This window comes from Scyliorhinus canicula, chromosome 5 (assembly GCF_902713615.1).
Source record: "Scyliorhinus canicula chromosome 5, sScyCan1.1, whole genome shotgun sequence".
Lineage (NCBI taxonomy): Eukaryota > Metazoa > Chordata > Chondrichthyes > Carcharhiniformes > Scyliorhinidae > Scyliorhinus > Scyliorhinus canicula.
Window position 1 is genome coordinate 180,585,934 of NC_052150.1, and position 17,071 is coordinate 180,603,004.

Genomic DNA, 17,071 nt, shown 5'->3' on the forward strand with positions numbered 1-17,071 from the left:
CTACGAGAATTTTTAAAAAATCAATTCATGGGATGCTGATCATACTAGTACGGCCAATGTTTATTACCCACCCCTAATAACCCTTTAGAAGATGGTATGAGGCACCCTTTTGAACTACAGCAGCCAGTATGTTGCAACAATTGCCACGGTGCTGTTAGGAAGGGAAATCCAGGATTTTGATTGTGTCCATGAAAGAATAGTGATATATTTCCAAGTCAGGATAGTGTGTTTGAAGAGTAGCTTGCAAATACTGGTGTTTCCTGTGACTCCTGCCCATAGCATGGATATTGTGGGATTGGAAGGTGCTTTGGAAGAAGCCTCGATGAGTTGCTGAAGTGCATTTTGTATCTGGCACCCACTGCAGCCATGGTGTACCAGTGATTAAGGGAATTAATGATTCATGTGGTGGATGGGGGTGCTAATCAAGCAGACTGTTTTGTCAGGTTTCTTGAATGTTGTCGGATTTGCACCAGGCAAGTGGAGAGTATTCCATCACACTCTGACTTGTGTTTTGTAGATGATGGACAGGCCTGGGCAGTCATTTACCACAAAATTTTGAGCCTCTGGTCTCTTGTATCCATGATACCAGTAGTCCCCCTTTAAAATGCGGGTGTTGGGGTCCAAGACAGCCACCCGCGTTGCATCCGAGCCGCGGATATCCACGATGGGGGTTTTAAATTTATTTTAAAATCTATGCATGCGCTTCCCATTGTGAGTCTACGGGGGGTGGGGGGAGGTCAGACACCGATAGACTCACAATGGGAAGCGCATGCATATATTTTAAAATAAATTTAAAACCCCCATCGTGGATCTAATTAAAACAAGCACTGCTGCATTTTTAACAACTTAAAAGTTGGATTGGAGGGAGAGAGCAGCCGGCAGCGTCAATTTCAGCAGCCGGCTGATTGTTTCAGTGAGAGAGCAGCTTCCCTCTCCAGATCAAAGTGAGCCGGCTGCTGAAATTGACACTGCCGGCTGATTGGAGGGAGAGAGCAGCCGGCAGTGTCAATTTCAGCGGCCGGCTCACTTTGATCCGGAGAGGGAAGCTGCTCTCTCACTGAAACAATCAGCCGGCCGCTGAAGTTGACACTGCCGGCTGCTCCCTCCCTCCAATCAGCGGGCAGTGTCAATTTCAGCAGCCGGCTGATTGTTTCAGTGAGAGAGCAGCTTCCCTCTCCGGATCAAAGTGAGCCGGCCGCTGAAATTGACACTGCCGGCTGATTGGGGGGAGAGAGCAGCCGGCAGTGTCAATTTCAGCGGCTGGCTCACTTTGATCCGGAGAGGGAAGCTGACAGTTGGGGTCCATAAGCCCCCCCCCCCCGCCGTATATTGCGAACCGCGGTATTGCGGAGCGCGGTATTTGTGACTGGTCCAGTTAAATTTCTGGTGAATGGTGACCCCTAAGATGTTGGTGGGGCAATTCTATGGCATTAAATATCATTGGGGTGGAGGGAGAGGGGGTAGATTTTCTTTGGTTGGAGATGGTTATTCCCTTGCACTTGTCTTGCGTGAATATTACTTGCTATTTGTGAACCCAGGCCTGAATGCTGTCCAGGTCTCTGCTGTGTACACTGACTGCTTCAGTATCTGAATTGAGAATGGAACTGAGCAATGTGGTGAACATCTCTACTTCTGACCCAATTGGTGGGGAAAGGGGCATTGCTGAAGAAGGTTGTGCGGAGATACTGTCCTGAGGAACTTGTGCAGCTAAGATGATTGGTTTGTGCTGGATCTGGCTCCATTCAGTGAAAACGTCCCCCTAATTCCCGTTGACTTCAGCTTTATTAGAGGGGTTTAATTCCACACTCCATTGAATGCTGCCTTGGTATCAAGTCACTCTCGCCTCCTGGAATTAAACTTCTATTTTTCTGTATTTGGGCTAAGACTTTAATAAGGGTTGCAGGCAAATGGTCTTGGGCTGTTTGTCCTTGAAAGTTTTTAAAAATTCTAAATCATTGAGTGAGCTCAAGAACAATATGCTTAAAGGTTTGATTTTGCTGTTAATTCATAATATGCTGTTTAATTTAACCTGAAATGTCCAATTCTGTTTAATTTCAGGCATTCTTTTGGTTGGTCCCCCTGGAAATGGGAAAACTCTCCTTGCAAGAGCTGTCGCAGGCGAAGCAGATGTACCATTCTATTATGCATCAGGATCAGAGTTTGACGAAATGTTTGTTGGTGTTGGAGCTAGTAGGATAAGGAACCTATTTAGTATGTTTCCCAGTCTGTACAATGAAAATGTTGCAGAATTGCCATACTTTTCTATTTCCCTTTTGTTTTAACTTACTCTCGTGTGTCTGTGTTTTAGGGGAGGCAAAAGCAAATACACCCTGTGTCATCTTTATTGATGAGCTGGATTCTGTTGGTGGAAAGAGAATTGAATCACCCATGCATCCTTATTCTAGACAGACTATAAATCAACTACTCGCAGAGATGGATGGGTAAGAAAAGAGACCAAGACACTGCCAAGAGTAAAGTTTGAGGTGCAATGGTGTGTTTAAATGGGCATTAATAGCTGTAAAGAATGTCCAATGTGACCATTGTTCACATGAATTTGGACAAGCTTTGCAACTTTTTTAGGGTCATCACAGCGAAGTTAAATCCTATTCTTGCCTGACCTTGCACATATGGGCTTTTCACAGTAACTTCATTGAAGCCTACTTGTGACAAGCGATTATTATGAAGTCCAGCAAGGACCACTATGTGGCAATCTTAGAAAAACAAATTTGGCTTTTATTTACTCTCACTTTACAGACGGCATGGTGGCACAGTGGTTAGCACTGCTGCCTCACAGTGCCAGGGACCTGAATTCGATTCCAACCTTGGGTGACTGTGGAGTCACCCTGTGTATGCTTGGGTTTCCTCCAGGTGCTCCGGTTTCTCCTCTCAGTGCAAAGATGTGCAGGTTAAATGGATTGACCATGCTTGCTAAATTGCCCCATCATGTCCAAAACGTTAGTTGGGGTTAAAGTGATAGGGTGGAGGAGGGTGTCTGGCAGAGTGCTCTTTCTGAGGGTCGGTGCAGACCTGATGGGCAGAATGGTCTACTTCTGCATGGTAATGATTCTATGATGTATCGAAAGCCCAGAGAGACATGTAGAGCATTCCTTGGCTGGGTTAGTAAAGTATATGCCAATGGTCAATCTTGGGAAACTTTCCAACCACTGGATGATAGAATGTGCTTCTCTAAAGTTGTTTTAAGTGTATTCTTTTGAAGGCAACAACACTTGAGCAATTGGGCACCTGACACTCCATTTTGTAGCCTTAAATAACTTGTGCGTTTTAAAAATTTGAAGCAATTTAATCACAGAATAGTGGTGGTAATTGACATATTTTGAACTTGCATTTGTTAGAATATAGCATTTAATAGCTAGCGGTGTAAAGCTTTATTTTTCTCTTCAGGTTCAAGCCCAATGAGGGTGTCATTATAATAGGGGCTACAAACTTTCCTGAAGCATTGGACAAGTAAGTGTGAATTGAACGCTGATTTATATCTGTTTCTAAATTTAAAATATAAGGTGTTTCTAGGAAAAAGGAAAATAACTTTAGTGCAGATTCTTTTAAAAGAAAATCGTAGGATATGGACGTCACTATTGTTTGAAAGGGATTTTATTTGACTTAAGCTCACTTGAAAAAGGAGTAACACCATTTTACATATGACCCTTTTTAATTTACTTTTTTAATATATTGAGCAACAGAATATCAAAACAATCCTGCAGTAACACAGTCTTCCAGTATCACTCGCTAAATGTTTGTAAATAGTCGCTTGGTAGTACAGAGCTTGAGTATTGCTGAAGAAAAGTAGATATGTCAGAATGTTTTGCATTTCATCTTGCACACATCAGAACACTTTGCAAGAATACCAGTATAAGGCGATAAAACAATTTGTATTGTATGAGAAGCGAATGCTGATTGGTTGACAAATGGTCTATAGTTGGTAGAGGCATTACCATGGATAATGACCCAGTTAATGGTGACTGACATATAACTGCCAAGCATTGTTTGAAATTTAAACCTGGCAACTTGCCCCTGAGTGGTCAAGGCATTGCCTTGGCGAATGAGCCGGTGAATGGCTGTCACATATTTTTTTGCTGAGACAGGCACGATGACTGTCCATATATTTTCATCTGCCAAGAACAGAACCCTGTGTATCAATATATGTAGTTTTGAGTACACCAAAATGGGCCATATTGCAAGGCTTAACTTGGTTGTCAGCGTAATTCTTAGCACTATGAGGATTCACGTAATGTTGGGCACTGTGTTTTGATTTTTGCAAGCACAGGCTGGTAGGGAACGATCTGTACCTTGCCTGTTGCGAGCAGAGGCTGGGACATGTTGGTTGATGCGATCTGCCAATCTCTGGTACGTACGGCCTACAAACCTAGTATTACACTCGCAATGAAATTATCACCATATTCACCTCTAATCGGCAGAATATCTTTTTGGTTTGATAACGTTATCTGCAGAGTCAACTTGGCAACAAATCAGCATTCACTTATGCAATATAAATTGTTGTTTTCCCCTTGTACTAGAATTCTTGCAAAGTGTCCTGATGAGTGCAAAACGAAAAGCTTCAACGTGTCCTTTTTTATGCGATCTGTTTGTAAATCTACCTCAAGAATTTAATTGTTCATCAGTTGAATTGAACATTCAGTGATTTTGACAAACTGAACTGTAATGCAGTTTAGCAGCATTGATGAGTACAATAGTTGTGCAATAAGGAAAATCTCCCAAGTTTGGACACATTTAAGGTAATGTCCGGTTTCTTGTGAATTCTTCCTCCATAGTGCTCTTGTACGTCCAGGTAGATTTGACATGCAAGTTACAGTTCCAAGACCGGATATAAGAGGGCGAATAGAAATTCTTAAATGGTATCTTGGCAAAGTTAAAGTTGATCCGGGTAAGCTGCAGCTACTACTTAACAAAGATGACTATTGCAAGCTTATTTTCTGTGTGATTTGACTCTGTTTTTTTTTGTTGTTGTAGCAATTGATGCAGAAATAATAGCCAGAGGCACAGTGGGTTTCTCAGGGGCAGAATTGGAGAATTTGGTTAACCAGGCTGCTCTAAAAGCAGCAGTGGATGAAAAGGATCAAGTTACAATGAAAGACTTGGAATTTGCCAAGGACAAAATCCTTATGGGTATGTTCTAACCAGCTGTATGAGTTTTGACTTTTTAAAGTTTTAGTAGCTCTTCCTATAAAGTTCCTGTGTTTTGAACTTCCAAGCTACTGTTTTAGAGGAAAGAAAACCCAAAGTGAAGGTTTGGAAATATTTAAAATTTTCAGCTCGTGCTTACTGGCTGCATCTCTTTAAGAGCTGCTTTTTGCTTCATAAAATGAGCTTAAATAAGTTTGTCTTTTTATTGAACTAGGTGCACAAACTTGCATTTTCAGCAACTCTTATGTTTTTTTTCCTCATGGAATGTTCATAGAAAAATTCAGTTTACGTAAATTCCTATTATGTAGAATAATGCTTCTTGAGAAACCACTTAAACAAAATAAAAGAGCGTTTGTAATATAATCTTAGTCACTTAATGCATGCATTGTCATTTATCTAGTGAAATGTTTTAAGATGTACAGGCAATTAGATGCATCATCTTTGTCACCCATTTATATTGGAGTTTTCAGCATAAACTGGAGGCTCCAGAAAATTCCTCCTAATTAGGTGCTGAAATGAAAAGCCACTCTGAGGTACCTCCCAAAAAAATTGTCAGACATGCACATTTGTACACCGCTTTTAGGAAATTATTCAGATACTTTAAAATAGGAATATTCCTTTAAAGACATCAATTATTGTCCATCAAAACTTTCTTTAGCTCTTTTGATTCTGCTCCCTATGCATTCTATGCTCAGTTTGAGCAGGAAACCAAGGTCCGTTGTCGAGTGCCCCAGCAACCCATAACACACCCATACCCACCACCACAGTTTCCAAAGTCAGGTCGGACTTCCTGAAAGTGAACCCTCTGAAGGCGACGGATCTGGACAGGATCCCAGATCGTGCACTCAGAGCCTGCGCGAACCAGCTAGCAGATGTGTTCGCGGACATCTTTAACCTGACCCTACCCCGCTCTGCGGTCCCCACCTGCTTCAGGAAGACTACCATCATACTGGTGCCAAAGAAGAACCAGACAATGTGCCTCAATGACTACCGTCTGGTGGCCCTGACTTCAGTCGTAATGAAGTGCTTCGAGAGGTTGGTCATGAAGCACATCACCTTCATACTCCCAGAACGCCTTGATCCACTGCAATTCACATACCGCTGCAACCGGTCCATGGCAGGCGCCATCTCCCTGGCCCTACACAATCCCTAGAGCCTCTCGACAACAAGAACTCCTACATTAGACTCCTATTTATTGACTACAGCTCCGCCTTCAACCCCATAATCCCAACCAAGCTCATATCAAAGGTCCAAAATCTAGGACTCGGCTCCTCACTCTGCAACTCGATCCTCAACTTTCTGACCCACAGACCACAATCAGTAAGAATAAACAACAGCACCTCCTCCACAATAGTCCTAAATGCCGGGGCCCCGCAAGGCTGTATGTAGCCCCCTACTATAGACCCTGTACACAAACGATTGCATGGCAAAATTTGGTTTCAACTCCATCGACAAGTTTGCTGACGATACGACCATAGTGGGCCGGATCTCAAATAATGACAAGTCAGAGTACAGGCGGGTGATAGAGAACCTAGTGGAGTGGTGCAACAACAACAATCTATCCCTCAATGCCAGCAAAACTAAAGAGCTGGTCATTGCCTTCAGGATGCAAAGTACTGTACACACCCCTGTCAGCATCAATGGGACTGAGGTGGAGATGGTTAGCAGCTTCAAATTTCATGGGGTACACATCTCCAAAAATCTGTCCTGGTCCACCCACATCGACGCTATCACCAAGAAAGCACAACAGCGCCTATACTTCCTCAGGAACCGATAAACTCTTACAACGTTTACAGGTGCACCATAGAAAGCATCCTATGTGGCTGCCTCACAGCCTGGTATGGCAACTGCTCAGCCCAAGACCGCAAGAAACTTCAGAGTCGTGAACACAGCCCAGTCCACCTTACAAATCTTCCTCCCATCCATTGACTCATCTACACCTCCTGCTGCCTGGGGAAAGCGGGCAGCATAATCAAAGACCCCTCCCACCCGGCTTACTCACTCTTCCAACTTCTTCCATCGGGTAGGAGATAGAAAAGTCTGAGAACACGCACAATCAGACTCAAAAATAGCTTCTCCCCACTGTTGCCAGACTCTTAAACAACCCTGTTATGGACTAACCTGATTAACACTACACACCTGTATGCTTCACACAATGCAGGTGTTTATGTAGTTACATTGTGTACCTTGAGTTGCCTATTATGTTTTTTTTTCTTATTTTATTTTTATGTACTTCTGTTGAGCTGCTCGCAGAAAAATACTTTTCACTGTATCTCGGTACACTTGACAATATGCAAAATGCAGTCCTTAGGGTGAGAACTCGCCCTGTATGCAGTCAGCTTGCATCTTGACCTTTGTATTGTGCTTAGTCTTTTTGATAGTTTTTGAAGCACATGGGAATATTTGGAAATAAGACTCTATGCTGCAGCTGTGAAGCAAAGGGGTTTGACTTTAATTAGAGTTAGGAAATCTTTATCATAAAATTTGTGATTTGCAGAAGTTCACTGTTTCTTTTCTGGGCTGAATCAGTAAATGAAAAGCCACTAAAGTTGTTACTTTTAATATATTTAAACAAAAACTGCTCCGTGAATTTGTAACACTAAATTTAATAGTAATAATGGTGAAACTGAGTATTCTGATTATTTGTATGGATTGAGATGTTTGAATATCTGAGTTTTTTTTAAAAATCTGATATTGTTCGGCATTTGTTCAAACGGAATCTAAGGTTTCATTTATTTATGACTGTTGTCTGCTGCCATCAGGTCCAGAACGCAGGAGTATTGAGATTGATGCTAAAAACAAAAAAATCACAGCATACCATGAATCAGGACATGCTATAGTCGCACATTTTACAAAACATGCTATGCCTATTAATAAAGCTACAATAATGCCAAGAGGACCTACGCTCGGACATGTAAGTGTAATATCACACTTCTTGCAAGACACAAGTTTAATCATTCACTTTGTTTGGATCAGTTCCATTTTAAAACCAATATAAATATTGCCAGGAATGTTGAATTTTTAAATCCAAGTTTTAATTGGCATGATGCAGTATTGCAATTTGACAAAAGAGTGGTTGCTTTTATAGATTTTTAAAAGATAAATTTGGAGCTCCCAATGTTTCTTTTCCAATTAAGGGGCAATTTAGTGTGGCCAATTCACCTATCGTGCACACCTTTGGGTTGTGGGGGTGAAACCCACACAGACATGGGGAGAATGTGCAAATTCGACAGGGACAGTGATCCAGGGCCGGGATTCAAACCCGGGTCCTCAGCGCTGTAGGCAGCAGTACTAACCTCTGTGCCACGTGCCGCCCTCGCTTTTATAGATTATCATTACTTGACAGGAGGAACTACCACTAATTTTCTTTCTTTATTCATGTAACATCATCTAAACGGTCATTTAGCTTATGTTACAGATAAAATCTGTTATCTCTGTAGAGACCATTAACATTTGAAGAGAAATTTGAGCACCCCGTGACTAACTGAAAGAACTATGTCACAAGATTTTGAACAAAAACTAAAATACAGCAAGCACAATTAACACTATATAATTGATCAAGGCTTAAAATAAATCCAGTTCCCCGTTACATTGCAAGATCTTGAAGGTTAATTCTTTTCTCCTTTTGGGATTAAACCATGTATACCAGCTGCTTCAGAATTCACTTTGATTCGTTCTGTGTTATGGCTAATTGCTGAAGAATGAGATTTCATTTGGATCCTTCCATTAGCTTTTGACTAAGCAACTCTCCGACTTTCCTTCAAATTCACACAATTGTGGACTTCTCAGCTGAAGCATTCCTGCTTAGTGATTCAAAAATCAGGAACACATCATGGATCCTAAATGACTTCTACGCTCCTTGTCCTGTCTTTGCACAGAGCTTTGATTTTCTTTGTCTTTTTTTTCATTTTAAATTTAAAGTACCCAATTATTTTTTTACAATTAAGGGGCAATTTTACGTGGCCAATCCACCTACATCTTTGGGTTGTGGGGGTGAGACCGATGCAGGCACGGGAGAATGTGCAAACAGACAGTGACCCGGGGCTGGGATCGAACCCGGATCCTCAGCGGCGTGAGGCAGCAGTGCTAACCGCTGTGCCACAGTGCCACCCCTTATTGAGAGCTTTCTTCCAGTCTCCTCCCACAGTCCCTATACAGCTCCTGGCAGATTCTATCCCTGCCTTCTCGAAGCACCAACAAGCTGACTGCTGATCATCTATTTCTGTGAGCAATTAGAAATGCATAAATAAAACAAAGGAATTTTTCTGAACCCTGTGCCCCCAGCCCATTTCAATGGCAATGTGGCATAATTTGTGATGTTTCAAAGAAAAATGTAAATTAATTATCTTTGACCTTTCAGACAACTGATTGATTCTGTGACCTGCATGATTAATTTCTCTCGAATACAATCGTTTACAAAGGTGCTATAAGCTTCTCTGATCTGGGCGGTACATTAATAATTTAAATCCCTTATTGAAATAGCTGTGGACAACCTTTGGCTATGGCGTTGAGGGAGTCAGGGAGATGGAGGGGTCTGGTGCGGGGTGGGGAGGAACATCGTGTATTGCTGTATGCGGACGACCTGCTGTTGTATGTGGCGGATCCAGAAGGGGGAATGCCGGGGGTGATGGAGCTGTTAGCGGAATTTGGGGGCTTCTCGGGCTATAAGTTAAATTTAGGCAAGAGTGAGGTATTTGTAGTACACCCGGGTGATCAGGAGGAGGGAATTGGGAGACTCCCATTAAAGAGGGCAGTGAAGAGTTTCAGATACCTGGGGGTGCAGGTGGCCAGGAGTTGGGGGACTCTCCATAAGCTTAATTTTACCAGGCTGGTGGAACAGATGGAGGAGGAATTTAAAAGGTGGGACATGGTGCCGCTATCGTTGGCGGGTAGAGTGCAGTCCGTCAAAATGACAGTTCTCCCGAGGTTCTTGTTCCTTTTTCAGTGTTTGCCCATCTTTATCCCATGGGCCTTTTTTAGAAGGGTGACTAGCAGCATCATGAGCTTTGTTTGGGCGCATGGGACCCCGAGGGTGAAGAGGGTCTTCTTGGAGCGGGGTAGAGATGGGGGGGGGGGGGGGGGGGGGGGGGGGGGGGGGGGGGGGGGGGGGGGGGGGGGCTGGCATTACCCAATCTCTCGGGGTATTATTGGGCGGCCAATGTGTCGATGGTGCGCAAGTGGGTAATGGAGGGGGAGGGGCCAGCATGGAAACGGATGGAGAGGGCGTCCTGTGGAGATACAAGCCTGGGGGCCCTGGTAACGGCGCCGTGGCCGCTCCCTCCTACGAGGTATACCACGCGTCCGGTGGTGGCGGCTACCCTCAAGATTTGGGGGCAGAGGAGGCGACATAGGGGAGAAGTGAGGGGCTCGATGGATGCTCCGTTAAGGGGGAACCATAGGTTCGTCCCGGGGAACATTGATGGGGGATTTCAGGGTTGGTACAGAGCGGGCATCAGACAGTTGAGGGACCTGTTTATTGATGGGAGGTTTGCGAGCCTGGGGGAGTTGGAGGAGAAATTTGGGCTCCCCCCGGGGAACATGTTCAGGTATCTGCAGGTAAAGGCATTTGCTAGGCGGCAGCTGGAGGGATTCCCTTCGCTTCCCGCGAGGGGGGTGAGCGACAGGGTGCTTTCGGGGGTCTGGGTCGGAGAGGGGAAGATATCTGATACCTACAAGGTTATGCAGGAGGCGGAGAAGCTGAAAGCTAAGTGGGAGGGGGAACTGGGGGAACAGATCAAAGACGGGACATGGGCTGATGCCCTGGAGAGGGTTAATTCTTCCTCCTCGTGTGCGCGGCTTAGCCTCATCCAATTCAAGGTGCTGCACCGGCCCCACATGACTGGGACGAGGATGAGTAGGTTCTTTGGGGGTGAAGACAAGTGTGTCAGGTGCTCGGGGAGTCCAGCGAACCATGCCCATATGTTCTGGGCATGCCCCGCACTGGAGGAGTTCTGGAAGGGGGTGACGAGGACGGTGTCGAGGGTGGTGGGATCCAGGGTCAAGCCAGGATGGGGACTCGCGATTTTTGGGGTTGGGGTGGAGCCGGGAGTGCAGGAGGCGAAAGAGGCCGGTGTGCTGGCCTTTGCGTCCCTAGTAGCCCGGCGAAGGATCTTGCTACAATGGAAGGGTGCGAGGCCCCCAAGCGTGGAGACCTGGATCAATGACATGGCGGGTTTCATTAAGCTAGAGAAGATCAAATTCGTCCTGAGAGGGTCGGTACAAGGGTTCTTTAGGTGGTGGCAACCTTTTCTCGACTTTCTGGCTCAACGATAGGGTACGGGGACAGTAGCAGCAGCCACCCGGGGGGGTGGGGGGGAAGGGGGAGGGAAAAGGTGTTGGGGGGGCGGGGGCGGACGATGACTATGTTTGTTTATTTAATTTAAATTTATTTTTAAGTTCTTCTGTTGTTCATTGGGGTTGGGGGGTGGGGGATGGGATACATGCGTCGATACGGTCTGGGGGTGTTACAGTTATTATGGGTTATCTTGTTGCATTTCATTGTTTGTCGTTACGTTTTATATTTTCTGTAAAAAATTCCAATAAAAATTATATTTAAAAAAAAAAAGAAATAGATGTGGACCTCCTGCCCCTTGATCTCAAAGATGAGCCATAGAATCATAGAATTTACAATGCAGAAGGAGGTCATTCAACCCATCAAGTTGGCACCGGCCCTTGGAAAGAGCACCCTACTTAAGCCCATGCCTCCACCCTATCCCCGTAACCCACCCAGTTATGTTAACCAGTTTCTCACCCAAGTGCTTCCATTTATCTGCTTTTCGAAATTACAAAACTACAAAAGCTATTACCAGAAACATGAATTATAAAATAAGATAATCATGACATTTGCTTACTTCACCCTCCGTGCCTTACCTGACTGAAAAGTTACTAAGTAAATGCCTATATCAGAATCACTACGCAGATGAAGCCCATTCAGCCCTTCATTTCTGCACTGGCTCTCCAAATGACAGCTCACTTAGTGCCATTCTCTTGATTTCTTCCTGTAATCCTGCACATTCTTCCTTTTCAGGTAGCAATCTAATTCCCCTTTGAATGCTTTGATTGAACCTGCCACTGTCACACACCACGCAGTGCATTCCAAATCTTTTTTAAAAAATTATTTTATTGAGGCATTTATATGTTTACACATCAAACACAATCACAAAACAAGCCAACAGGGATGCAAATAACCAAGTCAACTAATGTACATTCCAAATCTTAACCACTTATTGTGTGGAAATGTTTTTCCTCATGATTGCTTTTTTGTTTCTTTTGCCAGATAGTTAAAATATGTGTCCTCTTGTTCTTGACCCTTTCACAAGTGGGAACAATTTCTCCCCATCTACTGCAGCCATGTCATTTTGAGTACCTCTTTGACTGCACTTTCAACCTGTCTGCGACTTCAATGATGTATGCACATATACATACCCCAGCTTCCTCTGCTCCTGCAGCACCTTTACAGTTGTGCCCATTATTTTACATTGCTTCTTTGCCTTCTTGTTACCAAAACTACTACTAAATAATCTGTATTAGTGCTACAAGTGGGCTTACATTAACACTGCAATGAAGTTACTGTGAAAATCCCTTGGTCATTATATTACGACGTTCACCCTATCCCTGTAACCTCACATAACCGTTGGACACTAAGGAGCAATTTCGCACGATCAATAAACCTAATCTGCAAGTCTTTGGACTGTGGGAGGAAACCCGCGCAGCCAGGGTGGGAGAATGTACAAACTTCACCCAGACAGTCACCTGAGACCGTAATCAAACCTGGGTCACTGGTGCTGTAAAGCAGTAGTGCTAACCACTGTGCCACTCGATGCTTCCAAATTTTGTCAATTCCACAAATTTTTTTATTGTTCCCTGTACACCAAGATCTAGGTCATTAATATATCAGGAGAGTAGGGTCCCGAAACCGAGCCCTTCAGAGCTTTGCTGTAAACCTTTCATCCAGTCTGAAAAATAACCATTAACCAGTACTGTTTGCTGTCACTCAGCCAATTTTGTGTCCGTGTTGCTTCTGTCTCTTTTATTCCACATATATCTGAAGTTCAAATCCGTACTATACAATAAACTGTAAATTGTGCTTCTAAAATACAGTGCAGGTATTTGTGTGCTTTACAAAATCTTGCAGGGGCTTACCAAGTAGCTTATATTAAGCTTTCTGTGCAACAAAATTTTCTCTCAGGTGTCTTTGTTACCAGAAAGTGACAGATGGAGTGAAACCCGAGCTCAGTTACTTGCTCAAATGGATGTCAGCATGGGCGGCAGAGTTGCAGAAGAACTCATCTTTGGAATAGAACAGATTACAACAGGTTTGTATTAAGGAACGCCAGATTACGAGTACGCCATTTAGCGACTCAAACCTATTGTCATTCAGTGAGATCGCAACCGATCGGTGACCTACCTCAATGTACCTACCTTTGGCCCATATGTCTTAATATCCTTGGTTAACAGAGATCTATCAATCTCTAATTTAAACTTAGCAATTGATCAAGCATCAATTGCCATTTGCAGAAGAGTTCTAAACTTATACCTTTTGTGTGCAGAAATGTTTTCTTATTTCATTCCTAAAAGGTGTGTTTCTAATTTTTAGATTTGTCATAAACTTCAAATAGTTTATCTTCAATCAGTTACCCTTCATGTGTTGACAATTTCTTTCAAATTCTCCCTTAATCTTCTAAATTCCAAGAAATACAGACCTAGTTTGTATAATCTCTCATTTTAATTAACTCTTGAATCCATGTTGCTTTCTTTCCAAAGTCTATGCTTCCATTATATGGTCTGGTATCCAGAACTTTTTAAAAAAAATATGTGTTTATGCAAAGTTTTTCAATAAGTTTACAAAACACTCCAAAAAGGAAAATAATACAAAGAAAGATGGTCCCCCCACCCCCTGGGTTGCTGCTGCTGTTTTTTTTAAAATTGAGGTTTTGCAAAATTCTTCATATTAAATAGTAATAATCTTAACACAGCAAATTAGTGAACATTAACATAGTGCAGAAAGAGAATATACATCAGCAATCCACTAGACGTTACCCCCACCCCCCCATGGATCGCTGCTGCTGCTGACGTTTTAATTTTCCCCGCGAAGTCAGTGGACGGTATTGTGCCCTCGCTCAACAGCAGCAGCTCTGTACGCGTTGTCATCTCGTGCGCGCTTCTGCGGCCATCCCGTCTTCCCCATTTTCTCTGTTCCTGTGGATGCCAAGTTTGTTAACGTTTCCCTGCCTTCCCCCTCCCCTTCCCTGGCTCTCCTCTGTTGTTCCCTCTCTCTTCCCTGTACACCCCCCCCCCCCCTCCCCGCTTCTGCCTCCAGCCCTGTGGTTCGCCTTTCCTTCCTCTTAGGTTTAGCTGTCGCGCCCCCCCCCCCCCCCCCCCCCCCCCCCCTCCCGGTCTATCTCTCCCTCTCATGCTTTGGCTACTTTCCCGTTTCTTGGCTACCTGGCTGTTCTTCTGCTTGTTTGTTGGCCACAAACAGGTCCCGGAACAATTGGATGAACGGCTCCCACGTTCTGTGGAAGCCGTCGTCTGACCCTCGGATGGCGAATTTGATTTTCTCCATTTGGAGAGATACCGAGAGGTCGGACAGCCAGTCTGCAGCTTTGGGTGGTGCTGCTGACCGCCAGCTGAACAGGATTCTACGGCGGGCAATCAGGGAGGCAAAGGCAAGAGCGTCCGCCCTCCTCCCCAGGAATAGATCTGGCTGGTCCGAGACCCCGAAGACCACCACTTTCGGGCACGGCTCCACCCTCACCCCCACCACTTTGGACATGGCCTCGAAGAAGGCTGTCCAGTACTCCACAAGTCTGGGGCAAGACCAGAACATGTGGGCGTGGTTGGCCGGGCCTCCTTGGCACCGTTCACATCTGTCCTCCACCTCTATGAAGAATCTACTCATACGGGTTCTTGTTAAGTGGGCTCTATGTACCACTTTTAGTTGCGTCAGGCTGAGCCTTGTGCACGTGGAGGTGGAGTTGGCCCTATGCAGTGCTTCGCTCCAGAGTCCCCACCCTTTTTCGATCCCCCGGTCCTCCTCCCACTTCATTCTTGTTGCGTCCAGTACGCTGTCGGCCCTTTCTACCAGTCGGTCGTACATGTCGCTACAGTTTCCTTTATCTAATATGCTTGCGTCTAGTAACTCTTCCAGTAGTGTCTGTCGTGGTGGTTGTGGGTATGTCCTGTCTCCTTTCGTAGGAAGTTTTTGAGTTGCAGGTACCTCAGCTCGTTCCCCCTGGCTAGCTGGAATTTCTCTGTCAGTTCGCCCAGCGTTGCGATCCTGGCGTCTGTGTATAGGTCCCTGACTGTCAGTGTCCCTCTGTCCTGTCCCCACCTTTTGAAGGCGTGAACCTGTGGTTGCAGATGGGAGCTTTACCCGACATTTTGGTCAGGTCAAATTGCTGCCGTAGTTGGTTCCAGGATTGGAGGGTGGCTATTACCACCGGGCTGCTGGAATGTTGTTTGGGTGGGGATGGGAGTGCCACCGTGGCGAGGGCCCGGAGTGAGGTCCCCCTGCAGGAGGTCTCCTCCAAGCACGCACCCATTCGGCTTCTGGCTCTTTGATCCATCCCCTTACACGCTCAGCCGTCACAGCCCAGTGCTAGAGTTGTAGGTTTGGGAGGGCAAGCCCCCCCCCCCCCCCCCCCCCCCCCCCATACGAACGCCATGATTAGTTTGTCTAGTGCTTTGAAAAAGGCCTTGGGGATGTAGATCGGGATGGATCTGAATAGGAAGAGGTACCTGGGCAGCACATTCATTTTGATCGTCTGGACTCTCCCTGCGAGGCAGGTCCTTTTTTACTTCCTCTGTCAGACTGGTGAGGTTCCATTTGTGGATCCCTTTCCAGTCATGGGCTATTTGGATCCCCAGGTAGCGGAATTTGTGTCGGGCTTGCTTAAACGGCAGTCCCGTTAGTGCTGCCCCCCATACTTGTGGGTGTACCGGGAAGATCTTGCTTTTGCTCATATTAAATTTGTAGCCCGAGAAGGCACCAAACTCTTTCAGGAGCGCGATGATCCCATCCATGCTGCTTTGTGGGTCCGAAATGTAGAGGAGCAGATCACCTGTTATTTTGCTCATGTCAGTTTGGCTGAGGCCATGTCCCTGTTTAATGTTAGTTTTTTTCTGGGACGTCTACAATGCCATTTCCTTCCTCGGCAGTAAATATTAACATCAATTATTCATTATATACGCCATTTCTTTTTTTTTTATTGACTTATCACCATTACGAGATTTCAAGAGGTCTGCAGTGCTTCTAAGCACCTTTTTTTTCAAATAATTGTAAAAAAATATATATATTTCCTTATCCCTTGCACATTTCTTTTCATTCTCCCTTTTTGTATCTCTTAACTCTCTTTTGCCACCTTTTGTTAGAGTAAAAATAGAATCGAAACACTTGTCTGTTTTCTGTAACTGAAATACTGTAATTTTTAAACTTAGGTGCTTCAAGTGACTTTGATAATGCAACCAAAATAGCCAAGCTGATGGTCACAAAATTTGGAATGAGTGATAAGGTAAAAAGTTGCATTCTTATCTAGTCCCATTTGTCGTACCAATGTTTTAAGTTAACTGCAATGTAAAAGTTGCTTGGATCTGCTTAAAGTATCTACCAATGTTGCCTATGGACTGACTATTCTCCACACCTCAGCAGTGATTTGTCATTACCCTTTCCAGTTAAACTGTGTCAGTTTGTGTTGTTTGCTAACTTCCCTTTTTATTGTCTTCCAACATTTTGAACAATATACCAACCCAATTCAAAGATTTGCCAGTCAACCACGACCTACTCACATTTATTTTGCCCTTTCTCTTCAATTCTTTTTTTGTTGCATTCATTCCTTTATGGTTTCTGATCCAAAAGAATTGGATTTTGTTTTGATGACCCTATTTGCCTTTACTTATTTCATTACCATAG

The 17,071-nt window shown here is 44.4% G+C and overlaps 1 protein-coding gene across 2 annotated transcripts in view; it reads left to right on the forward strand.

The window, feature by feature from the left end:
* The window catches only part of LOC119966463 (ATP-dependent zinc metalloprotease YME1L1-like), a 79,627-nt gene that overhangs the window by 57,824 nt on the left and 4,732 nt on the right, over positions 1 to 17,071 (forward strand). For both annotated transcript variants that reach the window (XM_038798193.1, XM_038798194.1), the window contains 8 exons: positions 2,059 to 2,211; positions 2,309 to 2,441; positions 3,403 to 3,465; positions 4,788 to 4,900; positions 4,987 to 5,142; positions 7,923 to 8,074; positions 13,349 to 13,475; positions 16,600 to 16,673. In XM_038798193.1, the coding sequence (XP_038654121.1) occupies positions 2,059 to 2,211; positions 2,309 to 2,441; positions 3,403 to 3,465; positions 4,788 to 4,900; positions 4,987 to 5,142; positions 7,923 to 8,074; positions 13,349 to 13,475; positions 16,600 to 16,673 (971 nt within the window). The remainder of the gene's footprint in view (positions 1 to 2,058; positions 2,212 to 2,308; positions 2,442 to 3,402; positions 3,466 to 4,787; positions 4,901 to 4,986; positions 5,143 to 7,922; positions 8,075 to 13,348; positions 13,476 to 16,599; positions 16,674 to 17,071) is intronic.